This window comes from Sardina pilchardus, chromosome 20 (genome assembly GCF_963854185.1).
Source record: "Sardina pilchardus chromosome 20, fSarPil1.1, whole genome shotgun sequence".
NCBI lineage: Eukaryota > Metazoa > Chordata > Actinopteri > Clupeiformes > Clupeidae > Sardina > Sardina pilchardus.
Window position 1 is genome coordinate 6,819,445 of NC_085013.1, and position 19,633 is coordinate 6,839,077.

General features: G+C 41.7%; 3 protein-coding genes across 4 annotated transcripts in view; 1 reads left to right on the forward strand and 2 right to left on the reverse strand.

The window, feature by feature from the left end:
• rps6ka5 (ribosomal protein S6 kinase, polypeptide 5) overlaps window positions 1-3,243 on the reverse strand; it is a 32,301-nt gene extending 29,058 nt beyond the window's left edge. Inside the window, exon 1 of the mRNA XM_062522452.1 lies at window positions 3,000-3,243. Coding sequence (XP_062378436.1) covers window positions 3,000-3,072 — 73 coding nt within the window. The 5' untranslated portion in view covers window positions 3,073-3,243. The remainder of the gene's footprint in view (window positions 1-2,999) is intronic.
• A 1,100-nt stretch (window positions 3,244-4,343) lies between these two features.
• Window positions 4,344-9,083, forward strand: LOC134067292 (ras-related protein Rab-10-like). 2 transcript variants are annotated; one of them, XM_062522469.1, is made up of 7 exons: window positions 4,344-4,472; window positions 5,164-5,322; window positions 5,464-5,524; window positions 5,736-5,874; window positions 6,023-6,112; window positions 6,541-6,642; window positions 7,627-9,083. In XM_062522469.1, exons 2-7 carry the CDS (start codon window positions 5,196-5,198, stop codon window positions 7,708-7,710), a joined length of 603 nt encoding a protein of 200 aa, XP_062378453.1. In that variant the 5' UTR covers window positions 4,344-4,472; window positions 5,164-5,195; the 3' UTR covers window positions 7,711-9,083. The 2 variants fall into 2 exon arrangements, with proteins under 2 accessions (XP_062378453.1, XP_062378452.1); XM_062522468.1 differs by having other exon boundaries at window positions 4,350-4,829.
• An 806-nt stretch (window positions 9,084-9,889) lies between these two features.
• Window positions 9,890-19,210, reverse strand: hadhab (hydroxyacyl-CoA dehydrogenase trifunctional multienzyme complex subunit alpha b). The gene is made up of 20 exons (XM_062522454.1): window positions 19,096-19,210; window positions 18,175-18,216; window positions 17,851-17,921; window positions 17,552-17,685; window positions 16,942-17,080; window positions 16,299-16,418; window positions 15,977-16,079; window positions 15,568-15,690; window positions 15,268-15,386; window positions 14,919-14,975; window positions 14,704-14,813; window positions 14,375-14,509; window positions 14,103-14,274; window positions 13,599-13,685; window positions 13,080-13,220; window positions 12,854-12,922; window positions 12,273-12,468; window positions 11,492-11,606; window positions 11,008-11,153; window positions 9,890-10,655 (listed from the first exon to the last, which is right to left on the reverse strand). Exons 1-20 carry the CDS (start codon window positions 19,160-19,162, stop codon window positions 10,510-10,512), a joined length of 2,292 nt encoding a protein of 763 aa, XP_062378438.1. The 5' UTR covers window positions 19,163-19,210; the 3' UTR covers window positions 9,890-10,509.
• Between the last annotated feature and the right edge of the window lie 423 nt (window positions 19,211-19,633).

Sequence of the window (19,633 nt, forward strand, 5' to 3'; positions counted from 1 at the left end):
AGTACATCCTGGCACCAATTAGCCATTTATTGTTTAACGCCTGCACAATTGTTTTCCGAGTGCTACACCGCTTCAAGCAGGCTCCTTACAGGTTTTTTAAGACTGGTGAGAGACAGTCTGCCTCACAGGGTCTAGCTGAACATGTTCTAAAATGGTATGGATGGAACATGAACATGTTCTGAATGGTATGAACGGAACGCACACTGAATGGAATGCACGCGCTGAAGTTCTCGGACAGGAAAAACATGCTGACTGCTCTTAAATGATTTTTTGGCACCCAAGAAATGTTATCAGAGATCTGAACGGACTTCCTTTCCCTCTCTGGTGTTTGACACCGTTCTAGGCATGCACGCTTCAGACGGCCATAATAACAAGCTGAAAGAGCAGTGTGTGGTTGCATGTGTGTGGGGGGGTGAGTGCATTTCTCATGGACAAGTATGCTTTGTCCAAAATAAATAGCTTTCACTTCCTAGAAGATTGGCTGAGAAAAGAAAGGCTCCATCACTGATAGAGAACAGTGTTCTTGTAGCGTGCACAACGTCTCATTCAAAGCATTGTGTTGCCCATTCTGTGCATAATATAGGCTATGCATGTGATAAATGCAATGCAATGACTGCATGGCTTTGGTGAGTGCACAGGAATGTGGAGTAGCAGTCATGCATGTATGCATCGGAGTGGGTGTTCTGAGTAGGGAGAGGCATGTGAGCATGTGAGAGCCGCTTTGTGTCTCTGGGAGAGCATGCGTGAGAGTGCGCTCTCCAGCGCCAGCAAGAGCACATGTTTCCCCATGTGTCCGTGTCCTGGTGCAGGGCACTGGAGTGAGCGCACTCCGGCTGTCAAAGCTTCCGGAAGCACACAGACCCCCAGACGTGCAGTTGTTGTTGTTGTTGTTGACCGTACAGGGGGACAGCATGGTCTCACTCGGACATCCATATCTCTCTGTGTATATTGTGTGTGTGTGTGTGTGTGTGTGCGTGTAGGCCTGTAGTGAGTGTCTGTGCAAAATCTGATAGATCAGCAAAAAACATTCTTCTCACTCACACACAAGCAATCTGCTCCACATCTCTGACTCTGACTAAATTGATGCCTCATCATCTCTACACACAGAGACACACAGACACACACACACACACACACACTTGGATCAAAAAACGCAATGCTGTACCCATAGTCAGCAACACTCTCTGTTGTACCTGCCGGGAGACTGGGACTCAGACTAAACTTTTGGCTCATGTTGCACAACACCCCCCCCCCCCCCGTCACCCACTCCTGGGGCCCTGTGGGAAATTAGCGGGTTATTAATAGCACCCGCAGCAAGGCCATTCAGCATGGCTCCCCTGCTGCGCGACAGCACTGCTTGGGCTAGACCGAACAGTAGGACTGGCTGGGTGGGAGGTGGGGACATATGGCTATCAGCTTCTACTGGCATTCGGCATCGTGGGCAGTATTAGGAAATAGATGCTTGGCAGACTGGTGCCTCATGCCTCATATCAACGGGTTAGTGTGAGAGCAATTCGATTGTGCAATGAGCAGCACATCTGGAAACCTAGAGAGAGCCCCCGAGACAGACACGTAGGCTTCTACCACTTCTGCCTCCTCTCCGTCCTTGTTTCAGACAGACACAAAAGCCAAAGTGGGTCAAGATCCAGCATTTATGATCGCAGAAAAAAGCCTCAGAGGAGCAAATCAGAAGGAGGGTGAGCGGTTATGGGAAGAATGAGAGAAATAAAAGACAATGATGCTTGTTCATGCTATACTCACCATAACAACTATCTCCTAGCCTATAAATATATAAACAAGGACAAAGGGTTTTACTACTCTGGTTGCTATCTGTCTATTAGATATTAGGATTAGGAACAGGCAAAAAGAGTGTCATAACAGGACTGCATTTTGTACATTTTGATGGAGCCCGCTGGGAGCCCAATGTGATGGAGCCCTTACTAGTCACCCACATCTCAAAACGGACATGTGTGCTGTAGGAAGTACACACAGTCATTACAACTCTGCACTTTCTTAGTACCTACTATTCACAGACTTAGTCACTGAAGAGTCAAGATAATGGCTGATTGTGGCACCAAATAATAAGAGTGCTCAGTGGCAATTAAACCCCATTTGATTAAGGCCATGAGTTGCACTGCTGTGCAAATAAATCACACTACATGTACCAGGCAAGCTGGACAAAATGAACAAGGAAGGCAGTACTACAGAGATTTACCTTTAAGTCCTGGCTGAACAAAAGAGAAATCAATTGCCTCCAAGCAGAAGCAGTGTCTAATAATACTTGGTCAGGTAATACTGCTCAAGGTTGACTGTTCAAAAATGACATGAAAGCATTTCATCTAACAGTTTGCTGACATGGCTGTAACAGAAAGCTCTTCTTTTCAACATCCTACTTGTGAGAACTAGCGCTTGGAACCAGGCTTGGCAGACTTCCTTGTGCCAAAACCCATGCATATTTGTATAAGTAATCAATCAATACTGTAACCTGATTTGTAACTCAACTGTGCTGTGTGCTTGCTGACAGAAAACACAGCATCAACGACTAGTTTGAAAATCACCTCTTTGCATGTTTCGCGTTGCAGTTAAGTCAAATGAAAAGTTGAATATTTCACTTGCTTGTTAAATTCCACTTCATACAACACCTATGTAAGTTACCATTAAGCTACGCAAGTTTTGGACCGCTAACATAGCAACCTAGCATTGACGTTGCCTGAAGCTGTCAGATCGGATGACCGGAGTTCATCGTCTTTCACGTGTTCATGTCTCATGTAGTTTTCAGAGGAACACATATGTTTATAATCACCGTCTTTGAGTTAAGAGTCCCATACGTTACTGTGCTATTGTTGGTTTTAAGATTTAACGTAGCACTATCACCCGTGCCAATGAGTTCACTAGCATTGCTAGTACAACCTCTCCCACATAGGCAATGCCACTAATTCTCAGACTACACGTCCCAACACCAAAAGAAACATTCAAAATATTTATGATAATCCACTTACTATTTTTTAGCTCGTGCTTCACAGTAAACAGGTCACCTTCTTGAGATGATCCTTCCAACGAAGTGGACGGCATCTTAACGTTACTCGGAAGGCTTATGATATGGGTTTTACACTGGGTTAAATTCTACACAAACCTATGACCGTGGAGCTGATAGCACACTGTCGATTGTACTACCTATAGTTAAAATAATAGAGGCCGAAAACGGCCAGATATCGTCCAAAACACTTGCATACTAAGCTAGAATCCTTGTCATTACTATCACTACATGAATTCCTTACAACCCAGCCCTCATTGAACGGTTATTGGAGTTGCTAGGCGAATTCTTTCCTAATGGTTGGTTAACTGGACTGTCATTTACCTGACACTCCTCCCTAAATGTGGTGTCCTGTGTTCCTTCTTCTCTGCCATTGGTGTGAAAATTGAGGAGCGCCGTGTATTCCCGCCCACATTAAAATTATCGACCACGCCCACATTCTGTACTGCAGTTGAAGGCCAACTTGACAAGTACAAAAAAATATAATAATAAGTGGTTCCAGGCTCTTGTATGTTTCCCACCATAGCAGGACCAGAGCAGATGTGAGAAAACAATAGTCCACATAAAAAAAAAAAACATTTAACATTTTCCTAAAAGAATAAAAGCAAAGTGAATTCTGTATCACTTCTGTGAAATAAAACACTTGCTACAACTGCAGTACCACCAAGTAGCCTACATCCAGGCACAGAGTGCGGCAGACCAAACGTTTTGTCGTCTTATAGTCCAGTGGAACTGAGTTATTTATTTATGTTTGTGAATACAGGTCTGTTAAATTCCCTCGTAATTTATTTCCCACGCCACCACATCATAAGCAAGCGCACTACAAACATCTCAGTTTGAATTTGCTGCGTTGAAGCCCTATGGTTGAAGCACATCAATAAGGAAATATTGCCCTTGTTGCACAGAATCGGTATGACTAGCACATCAGAGAGGGAAAACTACTGAAAGTTTCCAGGGTGGAAAAAAACATGGAAACGTGCAAAACGTCTTGAATTTGAACTTGCCCCTAGGCCTATGGTCAATATTTCTGCCATTCGATGGCTCCAAAAAAGGAAGTGGACAGTAATTAAGTTGCCAGATTGGTTTTGCTGCCACGCATTACCCATGTACCCTGTAATGCAAGTAATTAATTAAATCAATGTGTTTGAATATGCCATAATGTCCGTTCAACATGCTATAGCCATAAGGTTAGAATACAAAAATAAGTGAGATGTTTACGAACATTTTTAGACAGATTTGTATTTGGCTGGTTAATGGGTTTTCTGCCGTTTCGGGCTTGTACCTGGCCACCAGTCGTCTGGAGTGTCTCGGGGAGCAGTCTTCACTTCCTAGTTAGCTAAGCAAGTTAACGTTAGCGTGAAGCAGTTTAGCCAATGCGTATTAGAAGGGGCGAACTATTGTACTTTTGTGCGCGGGACGTGTTTCTGTATCAAGACAGGTGTGTCAGCTAACCTATTTGGTGCGCAAGGAAGAAGATCATTTCTACGTTTTCTTTTCCGAGTGTCAGTGTTCTAGGAGAGCTGCCGCAGCAAGTTCTTAGCTAACAAGGCTGCTAGTTAGCTAACTAAGCAGACCAGTCAAAGTTACCCTTTGTTCGCTAATTTGCACTGTCTGAGTGACTGACTTTGTCAGCTTAAATTCACGTAGTAATTTAATTAAAAAGCATGCTTCGTTTAACCTAAGCGAAGTGACATGCGATGACTTGATACTGATAGCTAGCCACTTCCTGACGTACGGGCTAACGCTCTTTAGCTGACTTTTTGAACTCAAGCCCTCCGCCTAGGTGATTCATTGGGTAAGTCAGCTTGCTAGCTAACGTTAGTTTGTGTTAGCTGTATTTGAAAGGAACTTGTTTTGCCTGAGCTCGTTGGGTGTCTGCAGTTCCCGATACATGACCACGGCCTTCTAATATCAATGTTATAACGTTGTCATCTTTCACATTAGACGTGCTTGACCACTCATTGATAACTGGCTCTAAAGTTATATCAGCAAAGCATAATGCATGACCCCGAGTAATGTTGACGTGTCACGTCAACCTCAGATGCCATTTGTTAGCTTACTTTGTCTAGTTTAGGGCTTGGCGTCAGGAGACTGGTACCTTGTTAAATGACAACTTGTCCCATTTGAAGTTTGTCAGGGCATCGCTGTATAAGATCTACAAATGGCGAAGAAGACATACGATCTGCTGTTCAAGCTCCTCCTAATTGGAGACTCGGGGGTCGGGAAGACGTGTGTGCTGTTCCGCTTCTCCGACGACGCCTTTAATACAACTTTTATCTCCACAATAGGTAGTGTGCCCTGTGATGTAATATCCTAATATGATAAATAATAATCTAAGAATTGTGTGTCTTCAACATTCATTTCCAACAGGTTTTCACTGGCTTCACTCTTTTGACTGTTTACAACTCAATCTAATGTTTTTCTTTCAGGAATTGATTTCAAGATAAAAACTGTGGAGCTGGAAGGAAAGAAGATCAAGCTCCAGATATGGTAAGTAGACAAATTAATCATGTGAACTAGTCACTGAATCGTGTAAATTATGTTGTTGCATCTGGTAATATCGGTGAACATGGTGACAAATCTTAACACCTAACCCATGTGATGTGTTTTTCAGTCTTGAATAGCTGGTCCCCACCTTATGGATTTGCCTTTGTATCTGAACTGCTCCTTAATGTTTCATGTCATGTCATGTCATGTCCAGGGACACTGCAGGACAAGAGAGATTTCACACAATCACAACCTCCTACTACAGAGGAGCCATGGGGATCATGCTGGTCTATGATATCACCAACAGCAAAAGCTTTGAGAACATCACCAAGTGGTTGCGAAATATTGATGAGGTTAGTTCCTTTATTTCTGAACTGGCGCTGAAAGCCTTAGGTCTCCCCATGGCCATTTCTAAACTCCATAGAATTGTGCCGTAGATGCGTTGGTATTTAGCTTGACAGTTTGGGTTAATGTTAATGGATGCGAACTCTGGTCTGACAGCACGCCAGTGAGGAAGTGGAGAGGATGCTGCTGGGGAATAAGTGTGATATGGATGACAAGCGTGTGGTGCCCACTGCAAAGGGAGAACAGGTAAGCACCTAAATCCATGATGCTTCAGGTTTATTGTGGCAGCAAAACACAGGTTGGGTTTTGTACATCGTGTAGTTTGACATTTTGGTGATGAACCGGTGTCAACTTGTCACAACCTTTCACCTCATTTTAATACACACATCACTGTTGACTTGGTAAAGCAGCTTGGTTCTTTGCAGGCTGTATCATGCACTGGATGAATTTGACCGAATACATTCTCATAATGTGCTTACTAGTTGATCATGAGGCAGTGGGTCAAGTGGTTGAATTTGGTATAGATGACACTTGTATTATTGAACTTATTAAAGCTTTTTTTCTAAATATATTCCTTTGGAGAAAAGCAGAACCATCATTCAGATGTATTTCATTGGTTTGTTTCTGAAGGAGCACAGTTTTTAATGTTCTTTTGTATTCCGCTCTCCCTTCAGATTGCAGCTGAGCATGGCATTAGGTTTTTCGAGACTAGTGCAAAAGCCAACATCAACATCGAGAAGGCCTTCATCTGTCTGGCAGAGGATATCCTGAGTAAGGTGAGTGGTGAGCAGGCGCCTATTCATGGGTTTCATCAGGTCCCTTTCCACAGGTGTGTACAATCAAGCACCTAGATTATGAATGCAGACTGCATGGTGCTTGATTAATACACCTGTGGAAAAGGACCTGATGAAACCTATGAATTCTTTCTCCACACAAGGTAGTGCTGGTGCTGGTACACTTATCCCGCTTGTAAACAGGTTTTGGTATGGTAGTTTTGTGTAATAAAAGTTGTGTTTTGACAACTATGACAGTATTATTGGAATGGCTAGTGAAAGGCCAATGCCCGCTGGCAACGGCATTTGTGTCTGTGAATTTGGCACTTAAGAGCTAGAACTATTTTCTAAACCTTGGTGTTGATGTGCGTCAGATGTCGCTAGGCTGTGGCCTTTACATGAGGTTGTGGTTTTGCATTTGGGACGTGACCTGAAGCTGGTGAACATCCTCATGTTGCAGTTAATGGATGGCATCAAAAACTCTGTAAATTGTTTAACACTCACTTCATGTTAGTGTCGCTACAAATTGTACCATTATTGCAATCGCAATATGAACCAACGCAAGGACCTAATCGCAAAAGCTACAGATAATCGTGCATGTTTAATTTTGATGCATTTGTGACTTCTATATTCATGTCATCCTCCTTGACTGTGCCACTTCTAATCTGCTTGGTGGGTGTGCGTAGTGCACGAGGGGCACAGAAATTCTGATTGGTGAGCTTCACAGGTGGTCGGCAAAGATATGTACAATATTGAATTGAGTCAATTCACTGACATTCAAAAATCATGCTGCAAATCGCAGTATCTGTCAGAAAAATCGCAAGTGGATATTTTCCCCCAAGTCATGCAGCCTTGCTACACTCACTTACTCCTAAACTAGCATCACATCAGACGTTTAGCCATCGCAGTGCTGTGAGATAATTCCAAATTGGTTAGGTGCTGCTGAAGCCAGTAATGGAAGCAAACTAATTTCAACGTCTTCCACAGACCCCAGGGAAAGAGCCAACCGCAGAGCACATGGACATTAACAGTGGGAGCACGGGTGCAGGACTGAAGAACAAGTGCTGCTGATGACCTTTGACCTCTCAACTTTCAATTCTTCTCTCCTACTTCTAAGTCTTCCTATCACGTATCATAGTATTACAACCACCTTTTTGCATATAAAGGCTATTGATTTACCCCCCCTAAATGACATCTCAGTGTTGACAAAAAAAATATCTAAAATATGAAATATCATTTGTTTTAAATGTTTTTGAGTACACCTGGCCTTTATCTCATTCATATTTGTTTGGTTGTTTTTGATGATTGTATAAATCTATGAACTGGCTCTTTGCTGGATGGCTTGGGGAGGGGAGGGGGGTGGCGTTCATATATTAGTCTGACCATCCTAACCCTCTATGTATTAACAAAAACTGACCATTTATGTGATTGTTCTTTGGACTGATGGTACACTGCAGTGATTGCTCCTAGCGTGACTGCCAATGCTACTCTCTGGTCTCTCACCCCTGTGCCTGACATGCTACTTACTCATGGACAATGTATGATGATAGTCACGTTTGGCCATGTAGTGGTAGCACACAGCGTATTACACACACACAGCTGCCTTGAGTACCCTACTGCCTAACTATAGCCGACCAGAAACCCACAACAACGGGTGCCTTAGGAAATAACAGCGTGTCTTAACAGTTTCTGAATAGTCGGACTTTGCTAAAAACGTAGCGTTGTCTGAGATTTAACCCAACCTTGTTGATTGCGAAAGACTCCTGGCATGGTTTGGTTTATAGTTTTCCTGAGTCAGCTTCACCGATGGGTCCTTCCCCATTCTGCGTTTCTTGCGTCTGTCTGTCAGGGTGTTGTTTTTCTGTATGCTGTTGTTACATGTCTTGCACGGTTTTTGTTTTGTTTTTTTAGTGTGCAATCTAAAACTAAAGGGAATTCAGAATTGTATCATACCAACTTGATTTTGTCGTATTGTGTCCTTAACTTTTAACAGGTGCACGTACTGTCAACTATGCAAATTATCTTCTCACTAACTGTTTATTGATTGTATGGAACTTTTCATTTTTGTTTCTTTTCCAGTTTCATAGTGTTGCTTGGAAGTGCTGTTTTTCTTCTGGTGTGAGTCTAGGGAAACCTTTTTGTGAGCACTATTCACTTCTTTGTGTGAAAACACATTCTGGAATGAAATGGATGAAATCAGCCCCAAAAAAAAGTTGTTTTTCATTCAAGAACTAACCTTTTCATAAGAAGTGCGACTGCTAGTAATGTCTCTCAGTATGACTGGTCTCGTTTACAACACCCGCACGCACTTTGTACCATACTTTAAAACTGTGGGACCTATTCAGCAGAGTTTTGCCAGTCTCAAGTCTGAACAGGCTTAATTTGTCAGCTTGCAGAGGAGGATACTTCTGAAAATGAACTGCAATAAACGTGACATGAATGTGTTTTAAAGTCGCCGTTGAGTGTTTTAAAGCATTATATTCATGACATTTAGTACGAGACAGACATAAACTACTATCATGTCCAATTCATCATTACAAATTGCTTAGATTTGAATACTTTATCCATGTGCATGATTACAGATCTGTTTTTACAGTGATGCCTGTTTAGGAGCTGGTTATCAGATAATGAGTGTGTACACACAGCTGTCCAGGATTAAAAATATTAGGTTAATAAACAAATCCACTTTCTTTTTGTTCATCTGTATTGCTATTACATGAACACACACCAGTATTCAATATCAATACATTTAAGGGTACGTCACAACAGTGCAAACTATAGGCAGATATAGTCTCTGCATTGGTTGAATTGCTCTTACAGGTCTACGCAGTTCATTGAATTTGCATTAGGCACTAATTGACAGGCATGCAACTGTGGCAAATGTATTCAACTCACAGCTAGCTTTCTTGGTATTATGATAAGTCTAATCTGGGTATTATAGTAAGTCCATTCCTGTTAATAACCCTTTTATTTCACACGATCATGGCCCATACCATCATATGTAAGTGTATTTGTCACATCAGGGTAGAGCTGTGTGTCCTAATTTTCCAGATCCAAAATCATCCCATTTCTGTAGTGTGCAATGTGTGAGCCATAAACTAATCTGTTTTTTTTTATCTTTCTCTTGACTTGACAATGACCTATTAAATACAGGCTTCAAAAGAATGATGCACACATTTGATAGTCAGGTTGTTCCTGACATAAACAAACTGCAGGAGCCATATACATTTTAAATTCAAACACTTCCATGTTTTTACTGTTTTCACATCAGTTTAATCACAAAAGGCCAAGTGCATGAAAACAGGCCGAAGTCCATACTTAGGCACTGAATTTTTTTTACTTAGGTGCTAAATCATTTTCTTCTCAGAAACAATATTTAATGGCTAATTACATATATTAACTATGTGTATACACTTACTCACAAGTGTATATACTGTAGAGATATTTTTATCTTTTTGCTGTCTACACAGATATTGAATGGCCTTAAAAGTCCTTCCATCATTGTAGTGTCTGTAAACTGCTGTTCCAAAAAAACCCTGTGCCGTATGTAGTAGAAAATACAACATTACAAAAAATTAAATAAAAAAAACTATATTTTGTTAAAAGGCCATTTCATCAGCCAAAGGCTACCTGAATATCTGTACTGCTAAAGGCAACTCAAATTGCAAAGTTGGAGCCAGTCTCTTGATAATAAGAGATGTGTCCTGTCTTGAGTAAAGCCAGATCCCTGGGCAAACATCCTCCTGCATGCCTAGCTCATCAGGGAGAGAGAGAGAGTGGTTGTCTTTGTGTACCAGTTGAGCCTCCAAGAATCTCGAGTCCAGCGGCAACAACAGCAGGAGTGATGGGTGTGGCACAGTGCGGTCCAGGTCACTTGTGGAACTTCTTGCTGGGGTCCTTGGCATGGTCCAGCAGCAGCTGACAGGGTGTAAACTGGTGTCCATAAACCTCCTCGTACCGCCTCATCTTGTCCACCAGAGCGCCTGCCCCAAAGCTGTCTACAAACCGGAAGGGACCTGGAGAAAGGGGTCGTTAAAGAGGCATTAAAGGGCTTATGGTTATCTCCCACCGAGTCAGTAATGTGAAAGCTGGTTAAATAATTAAGTTATTAATCTTGGCTGCACAGGGGATTTATCTCCAGAGTAAAAAAATAAATAATCCCAGACAATTAAATGATGATATATGATCATATAACTTAAGTTAAAATGGCTGTCTCGCCATGATTCTTGCATAAAGCCAGCCAAATGACACTACATAGATTAGACTAGGAGAGGAATATGTTCAGAATATCGCTCAAGAGTCAGTCAGTCTGAGGTGGTTTTGATAGATTGATTGATTGATCGGTTGGTTGATTGATTAATAGCATACCTCCGAGGCAGGGTGGAAATCCAAGACCAAACACTGCTCCGATGTCTCCCTCCACTGGGTTGGCCAGGATGCCCTCTTGCAGGCACAGCACAGCCTCGTTCACGAAGCGCGACACCAGCCGGTACTGGACGTCCGAGTCCGAAAACCTGTAGAGAGAGTCTCAGGGTCAACATAGACTTTTCATTTCATTTAATTTCATATTTATTACACAGGAAAGTATTAAAAGTAACAGAGTTACAGTTTACTGTACTTCTGACTCCGTAAGAAGCGGATTTCCAGCAGGTTCCTGTTCAGTTTAAACTGCCTCCAAGATACTCAATTCATGCATTTGTGTACTCTAATGTAACACGTAATATCAGAACGACTGAAACTACTGACTATGTTATATCCACTCATGAATTGCATGAGTTGTTTTTTAATCAGTCGAGTACCAGGCTTGGTCTGTTGGTGTTGCCATGAGGATGGTAAAGGCATGGACACTTACACTGCTGGGTTCGGGGTCAGTCTGAATTTTTCCAGGATCTCCAGGGCATCGGGGTTCACATCTTTACTCTTAATTCCTGGCTGGTAAACATAGCATCCCTTTCCAGACTTACGACCTGGGTGCACAGTATAGAGTTTAGAACAATGTTTCATTGAACATTACTGTTTTGACTTTCATCTTAATGTTACACTGTTCAGAGGCGATCAATGCAGCTGTCTGAGGGAACTAAATGGTAAACCCAGAAGACCATGGTGTGCTGGGGCCTCATTACAGAAACTTCCCCTCTGAAATCCTAGGCTATTATCTCAGTTTAGGATGGCATTAAAGATTTTTGCAATTACAGAGGCATGTTTCCTGACTGCATTAGGGGGGAAATCCTATCTTGACTGAAGATAGAAATTTGGCCTTTACAGAACAATCCTAACTCAAGAATTTCCTAATTTAGGAATCCTAATTTAGGATCGCACAGACAGACCTTGTCCTAAATTCAAAATAACTGGTACTAATTTGGTCACAGAGCACGAAAACAAAGACAAGGAACATATAGCAAAGCTGAAGAGACATGTTATGAATACATAGAGACATTTTAAAGATACAAAGAGACATGTTACGGACACATAGAGACATGTTACGGACACATAGAGACATGTTACGGACACATAGAGACATGTTATGGATACACAAAGACATGTTATGAACACATAGAGACATGTTATGGACACAGAGAGACATGTTATGGACACATAAAGACATGTTATGGATAAGGCACCAGTTCTCTTACCCTTTAATCCTTTCTCCACCATGGTCTTCAGCACCTCAACATTGCCACCACCAAACCGTGAGCCGAACGCTTTGCCCAAGTCTTCTGCCACATGGGCTGCCACGTCGATGCCAACCTCATCAGCAAGGGTGGCAGTACCCACAGGAAATCCAAAACCTTTAGTCAGATCATCCAGCTTCTTAGGGTCCACTCCTTCCTGAGAAAAGTACAAAAAGAGCATCTCGGTTCTGTAAAAAATGCAATAAAAGGCAACTTCCATGGCACCGAACACAGAATCTTCCCTTCCCTTCCTGCTAGCTTCATTATATGACTTTTGTCCATCAATCAATCAAAGGACCACCAGGAGCAATGGCATCAACCTGTGAAGGGACCTAAATTTCAACACTAGAGGTTTCCAGTCTTGCTCTTTGGCCCTGTAGGCTAGATGTGATCTATTGTACCTGGTCTAAGCAACAAATGATGAGAGTCAGGGATAAGCAGGGATAGACAATTAAACACCAAAAGGTGACTATTTCCAAAGTTGATATAATCTACTCTAAAGGTTTCATCAGGCCATGAGTGTTTGCATAAAAAGTGCATACCTGCAATACTCTCACTGCTTCTGCTAGCATGGGCCCCAAGCATCGTGTTGTGTAGAAGCCTGGACCGTCCTACAAAGACAGAAGAATATTTCCGTTATATATAACAAAGCAAAACAACGACAAACACTTTGGGCACACATTGGCTTAATGACAAGGAATACTGATGTGCACTTTCAAAAGGGTATGGGAGATGGATGAAAGCCTAGTAGTCTGAGAGACATCTCACCCCGACAACGATAATGACTTTGCCCTGTTTGAGGCCGACAGCAACAGCGGAGGCGGTGGTGTCATGTGAGGTCTTGTCTGTGGTGATAATCTCCAGCAGCTGCATCTTATCCACCGGAGAGAAGTAGTGCATGCCGATCACCTGAAAGACGGGACACACAGTACACGTTCATGGACTTGGCCCAAACGGGTCTGTGTGTAGACAGGCTACCGCAGAACACACACACACCTGCTGTTGTCATATGATATGCATAAATCAGTCTGCGTAGAAACCAATTGAAGTATATGGTGACAAAATGAGTATAATGTTATTTGCTGACCCCTGGCCCTCAGTCATGAATAACAGACTGTGTGTCAAGTGATTTAAAACCAGTCTATTTGTAATATGGCATTTAGGACCTTTATGATATAAAGTGTTCATGTCAATAACTCATACCATTAACAACTTATGTCTGATTGGATACAGCTCTGTGTGTTTAACTCTGCCAAAAGTAATGCATGCTTTGTTACCAAAGGTTACCTTTTCAGGCCGTTTGCTAGCAGCAGCAATGTCTTTGATGGGAAGCGCTGATGTGTTGGAAGCGAATATACAGTGAGGGGGAATAACCTAAGGGGAAAAACATTCATTAGATCACAATCCATTACTGTATATTCATGATTAGGAAATGCAGAGAAAATTAAATTGATGAAATATGCATTAGATACCATTATATAACCCCTGTTCAAAAGGGATACTGTGTCACAGGGGAGCTACACCAGGCGCGTAACTAACTGAAGCGTTCCGTTCGCGAACCGTAAAATCCATTTTAGAAGACTGGCCTATTTTTTTCGAATGTACGCGTCACTGTCGCATCTGGTGTGGCTACTTCTATTCATTACAGTGATTATTAACTGCTGCAACATACGCGTCGTGAACGGAACGCTTCAGTTAGGCGCCTGGTGTAGCTCCTCTGTCTCTCAGAGATATTAGCATAGCATACTAAATTCACATTCTGTGGTCTATGCAACGCTGGCTTGAACTTACAGCCTCCACCTCCTTCAGCACTTTGTGTTTAATGTTGATGTCCTCAAACACTGCTTCTATGACCATATCAGCGTGCTCAAAGCCAGTGTAATCCAGCCGGCCAGTCAGGTTACACAGAGTGCTGTCTCGTTCAAAAGATGTGATGTTCTTCCTTCTAGTTTTGTCATTGAGTCTGCAGGTGACAGGGTGGAAGGGAGACAGCTTTTACAACCACAGTAAACAGCTAGAAAGAAAGAGGGCAAAAGGTAAAGATGGAGATGGGTGCCTCTTACCCTTTGTAGACCTGTTGTTGGCCCCGGTTCAAACCCTCTGGTGTGGTGTCCTTCAGGATGGTGTGAATCCCCTTATCCACTGACACCTGGGCAACACCTGCCCCCATCAGACCGGCTCCAAGAATAGCCAGGGTTCTGTTGTTACAGCACAGCCGATTTTACATGCAGCCATTTTTATCATGTATTTGCATACACACACATGCACCCGTATATATCAGAAACTGGCAACTGCTGCATATCACTGATGATACCCTCCCTGTTTTACTTACTAGTCATTTTGGCATCACACTATGGCTAAGAAATTCTGAGAAAAGAATACAGCGACTCACTTCACTTCTTTCTCTGGAACTCCAAAGCGATTCTTCTTGCAGGCTACTTGACCATGGTAAAGCCCAATAAGAGCCCCTGATTCAGAGGTCATTGCCAGTTTGCCAAAATTCTGTCAGTAAACAATAGGAAATAAAAGAGAAGCAAGAAATGTCAAATCAACTGCATTATTATGATGTCAATGAGGTAAATAAATTCAGTTATAATTAAATCACACCTGAGATTCAGCCAAGTATCCTGCATCTGGTCCCTGCTCAACTCCTGCTTTTACAGACTATAAGACAGAAAACATGGTCAATATTGATGCCTTTTGACACCACCCCAGTTGGACAATTTAGCAATTAAGCTTTAGTTCATCAACAGCAGTGCTTTCTGCTTTATTAAGTAATTACTGTATATTAACTGAGTGTGCAATTTCATAGCAACTGTCAAGTCAACCATAATAGAAATCACAGAAGTTATTTTTGATTGGTAATGTTAATAGTTCAATACAATGTATATTTCCACAAAGTAAGATTGATAGGCTGAAGGGCCATCCTCTAACCTGTTCCTTAGGGAATACTTACCTCTATGATTTTCAGTGGTGCTGGGTACAAGCCTTTGGTCTGTTTCATGACCTTGCCTTTAACTGTGTTGTAGATCTGCTTTCGCACAATCTCATAGCTCATGACATAGTCCTGAATTTCTGAAGACAAAACAAAGAACTGTAGTATAAATATCGCAATACTTCACATCTTACATCTATTACATACACAACACTGAACAGAAAGAGATTACCTCGCTGTTAACTGGTTTCATATAAGAACATTTAAGAAAGTCAGGGGTGCCTTGATCCCATATTCTTAATCTGACATTTCAGTACTCACTCTGCATCAGGTTCTTTTCCTTTGTGAGAGGGACCGAATTGCTGGCGATGCCTCTGGCTACATCCACTGCCACCTCCTCCAGGTACTCAATGGTCCTCTCCTCTGGGCTCTTCAGTCCAGGTCCTGCCAGAAACCCACCAAGACAGTTAAAGAGAGGCCATGTATGGAGCTACAAGAGAAACAACTCCAGAGTTAAACAAGTTCACAGTAATGTCAGCAGAGATCATTCAATTCCAAAGGGCCCATGTATTTTCAGTCAAATTGGCTAAAAAGGGGACTTTACAGCTTATTACAGGTTATTTGCCTTAAACACACTTCAAGCCTAAAATTGTTTCTTATTCTGAAATCACTCTTGTGAGAACCTGTTAGATGGTCATGTTAAAAACATAGTCTCATTTATGAAACTTGCCTAGTGTATCAACCAGGTGGTGCACAAGCCCCATCTTCTTAGCTTTATCAGCACGGATGTTCCTTCCAGTCAGCATCATGTCAAAGGCACTGGGTAGACCAACCTGTGATCATAACAGTCCGTTAAATTAGTGACACACTGGCAATGATTAAAAACCTCACTGGCAAACAACTATATGCTGGTATGTTAATACAGGATTTTCACACTCCTTTAAACGTCATCAAAAAGCAACGTGAAACAATACTGAACAGAAACAAAACATTTCAGCAAATTATTGGGGATACTGGAAGGAGATATTTGAGGGGTTGTCATGGATACACACCATTTTGGGGAGCCTCTGGGTTCCTCCAGCCCCTGGCAGCAGCCCCAGCATGACCTCTGGGGTGCCAAGCACAGTCTTCTTGCTCTTGGTGGCAATCCTGTACTGGCAAGCGATGGCTAGCTGCAACACAACACAACACGCCCGGAGATTACAAGGGATAGTGGAGATCTTCAGACTGATTTAAGTTCAACTGCACTACTGCAGTTCACTATGATTCAGCTGACCAAATGAGTCAAAAACATATTGTCATTTGCAATGCCGGCATAAACAAATATATTTACCATTCAAACATTTAGGGTGAGACAAAGTTGCACAGAATGATCTGGGGAGCTTTGATGGTAGCAAAGTGGGGATATTGAACAGATAAAAGGGATCTTGATGAAGGGTTGAAGGGATCCCTAGCAGCAACATACACCACCCTGTGGACTGCATTTGATTGGAGCCAATTTCATCCAAAAAGAGGAGTGACAAAATACACAGCTCCAAAATATGCAACAAGCATGTAGGGAAGGAAGAAGCTGTCAGCTGGTGCTCTGTCTACAATAGAGCGGAATCAAAATTTCTAAGCGACTCCAAACTTTTGAACGGTTCATAAACATAGTGTGAATAAAATTAGAATTAAACAGGCGTACTGTGCTCCCACCTCAAGCCCCCCTCCCAAGCATGAGCCGTTGATGGCAGCCACAATAGGGATGGGTGACTTCTCCACTTTCTCAAACATCTTCTGGCCTTCCTGAGAGAGACTGGTGACCTCCTCTGCACTCTTGCAAGCCTGGATCATGCTGTGGAGCCCAGTTGAAAAAACACAAAACAAGATTAGAGCACTCTCTTGGAAAAAGACGAGCAGACAAGTTGGAGAAACAAGTGGACTTAGAATGGAAAAATGATTAAATTTTTGCAAGTATGACTACATTATGATAAACCAGATTGACTGGCTCTGAATTAAAGTTTTTTATTATTTTTATTATTATTATTATTATTATTATTATTATTTACACCATGTCTAAGCAGAACATGAATAGAAATGATCAACTCTTGCATTAACTATCCATTATTCACTGTTTCATATAACAGTGGTTACGGTATGACTTACATACAGTAACACAACAAAGAAAAAAACAGCACCGGGCTTGACAAGAGAATTCTAGGTTTTAAATCCTGGATTACCCTCATATGGATTAAAGGTGTAAGAATATCCTAATCTAGGAAAGAGTACATTAGAGAGTATATATTAGTCAGTGAGCCCGACTGACTTGATGTCTGCTCCTGCGATGAAACAGCCAGGTTTGGAGGAGATGAGTACAGCACTCTTCACTGTATCATTGCCCCAGATCTCGTCCATCACATCAGTCATCTCTGCCTGCATCTTCTCTGAAAGTGTGTTCACCTGCAAGAGCATGCAATATTAAGTTAATCGTTCCATCGCTAATCTAATCATAAAGTGTTCATATTTATTCTATGACATTAAAGGTTGATGTGCTTTCATGCATTAATGTAATGTAAAGAATTCCACTCAAAATATGCACGCCATTTTTAGTTTTCTTGATATTACCTTAGAATTAGGGTCGTTGATACGAACCACCGCAACATCCCCCTTGATCTCATAGTTGACATGTGTTCGAGCTGATTTAGAAAGACAGAATAAACAAATAGACCAAGGGGTCTCTCTTTTTTTTGTATGACCCTGTACTGAAGCACACTATAAAAGCATACACCATCAGCAACACATTTAATGGGGAGTTATAAATGTCAAATTGTAAACAAATCAATCATGACTCGCTGGCATTGGTTAAATACACTGCATAGGCTTCTTCAAATATTCAGAAGCACTCCATTAAAGATCAGTCATAGAGGTTTACTTTGTCATAATATTTACCCATCACAGAAGAGGCCACTGTGAAATTGCGGAGGCAGGGACCTACAGAGAGATATATGTTAGTACCATTAAATTAGACTGGACTTGAAACAAAGTATCACAATTCATCACAGTTCTCCAGAAATTGCCTGTCAGTGTATGGCACTGGAGTCAGACAGAGTCTGGACCTTTCACCTAGATTCCAAAAAAGTGCCATACATTCCCCTCAGTGGAAGCGATGCTGTACATCAAACGGGCGGATGCTTTTGTAATATAAAGCAGACTTATTGGAATTAAAAGTGAACGCGTACACAACGTAACTTTAGGTAGCGAACACTTAACGCACTCCAACTGTAACGTTATGTCATCTCACCTTTGCTTAACCTAACGTTACAGTCAATGTGAGACCATACAGCTAACAAATGTGGTGAAGAGTGATTTATTTTGCTTCACTGGAACAATAGAATTCCACAAACTCCAGTTCATCTCCCTCATCATTTGGCTTATGCATTAGTGAATTAATAAACATTAACGTTGGCCATATCCGAACAAATTAGCCGGGTGGCCGGTGGCGGCCGCCCATTCCATTCCATTCATTCATAAACATGGTGTCAGCTGAGTGATTGTCCCCGAGGTGATTGCTGGCTTGTAGATTAATGTTAACCGCGTTCAATCTGCTACACATAAACCTAACAAGTCTGTTTTTGCCCCTTAAGTTTTGTTCTTGATGCCATACCAAGCAGAAGACAAAAGCTGAGGTAATAATCAGTCACGCCCCGCTTAGTTATGTATCCTAGCAATGGCTAAGCTAACGTTAGCTAGACTCACAGTTAGAGGTATTTTACAACTCGACAGGCTAATGTAGAACTTCAATAAAAGGTATAAGTATAGCTATTTCACACTCAGTATCCATACTCAGTCAGTATAGCGAAGCACTGGTACCTGAGGGGAAGTGGTATCTCCTCGTTATAAGTCTGGAGAGTACACCCAATGCTCGAACACCAGCCATCTTTGTGGGATAGCGGCTACGTACGGACGCCTGGAGCGAACACTGCCACCAGGGAAATGCTGTAGACAGGAGGCGCGCGCCCCATACAAAACGACTGCCATCCTATGACAGACTTGTGTACTTCTTCTTCTTCTTCTTCTGTTTAATGGCGGGTCATATTTCCTCAATATATACCGCCACCTACTGGACTACTACACAGGAGTGTGTAAAAGGACGTTTGGCAAGAGATACCTTAAATCATAAAATCATAAAAATAAAAAATAAAACATAACTAAATAAAATAGAAAATAAAAAAAAAATAAAAATAAATAAAAATAAAAATAAATAAATAAATAAACCCTATATTATTCTAATTAAACCAGTATCTTTAAGATACATAATAAAATATTTAATTCTTTGTCCCTGCATTCCTTGGTCCTGTAATATGTCATGAATGTTATTTCCTATATCCAAGTCTTTCCATATTTTCCT

Excerpts from the sequence above, each read along its gene's own strand:
- LOC134067292 (XM_062522469.1), top strand. The coding sequence starts at position 5,196 with ATGGCGAAGAAGACATACGATCTGCTGTTCAAGCTCCTCCTAATTGGA. Across the intron at positions 5,875-6,022 it reads GGTTGCGAAATATTGATGAG|CACGCCAGTGAGGAAGTGGA; the intron begins GTTAGTTCCTTT and ends CTGGTCTGACAG. Across the intron at positions 6,113-6,540 it reads CCACTGCAAAGGGAGAACAG|ATTGCAGCTGAGCATGGCAT; the intron begins GTAAGCACCTAA and ends CTCTCCCTTCAG.
- hadhab (XM_062522454.1), bottom strand. The coding sequence starts at position 19,162 with ATGGCTGGTGTTCGAGCATTGGGTGTACTCTCCAGACTTATAACGAGG. Across the intron at positions 14,275-14,374 it reads CAACAACAGGTCTACAAAGG|ACTCAATGACAAAACTAGAA; the intron begins GTAAGAGGCACC and ends TGTCACCTGCAG. Across the intron at positions 13,686-14,102 it reads TGCTGAAGGAGGTGGAGGCT|GTTATTCCCCCTCACTGTAT; the intron begins GTAAGTTCAAGC and ends TTTTCCCCTTAG.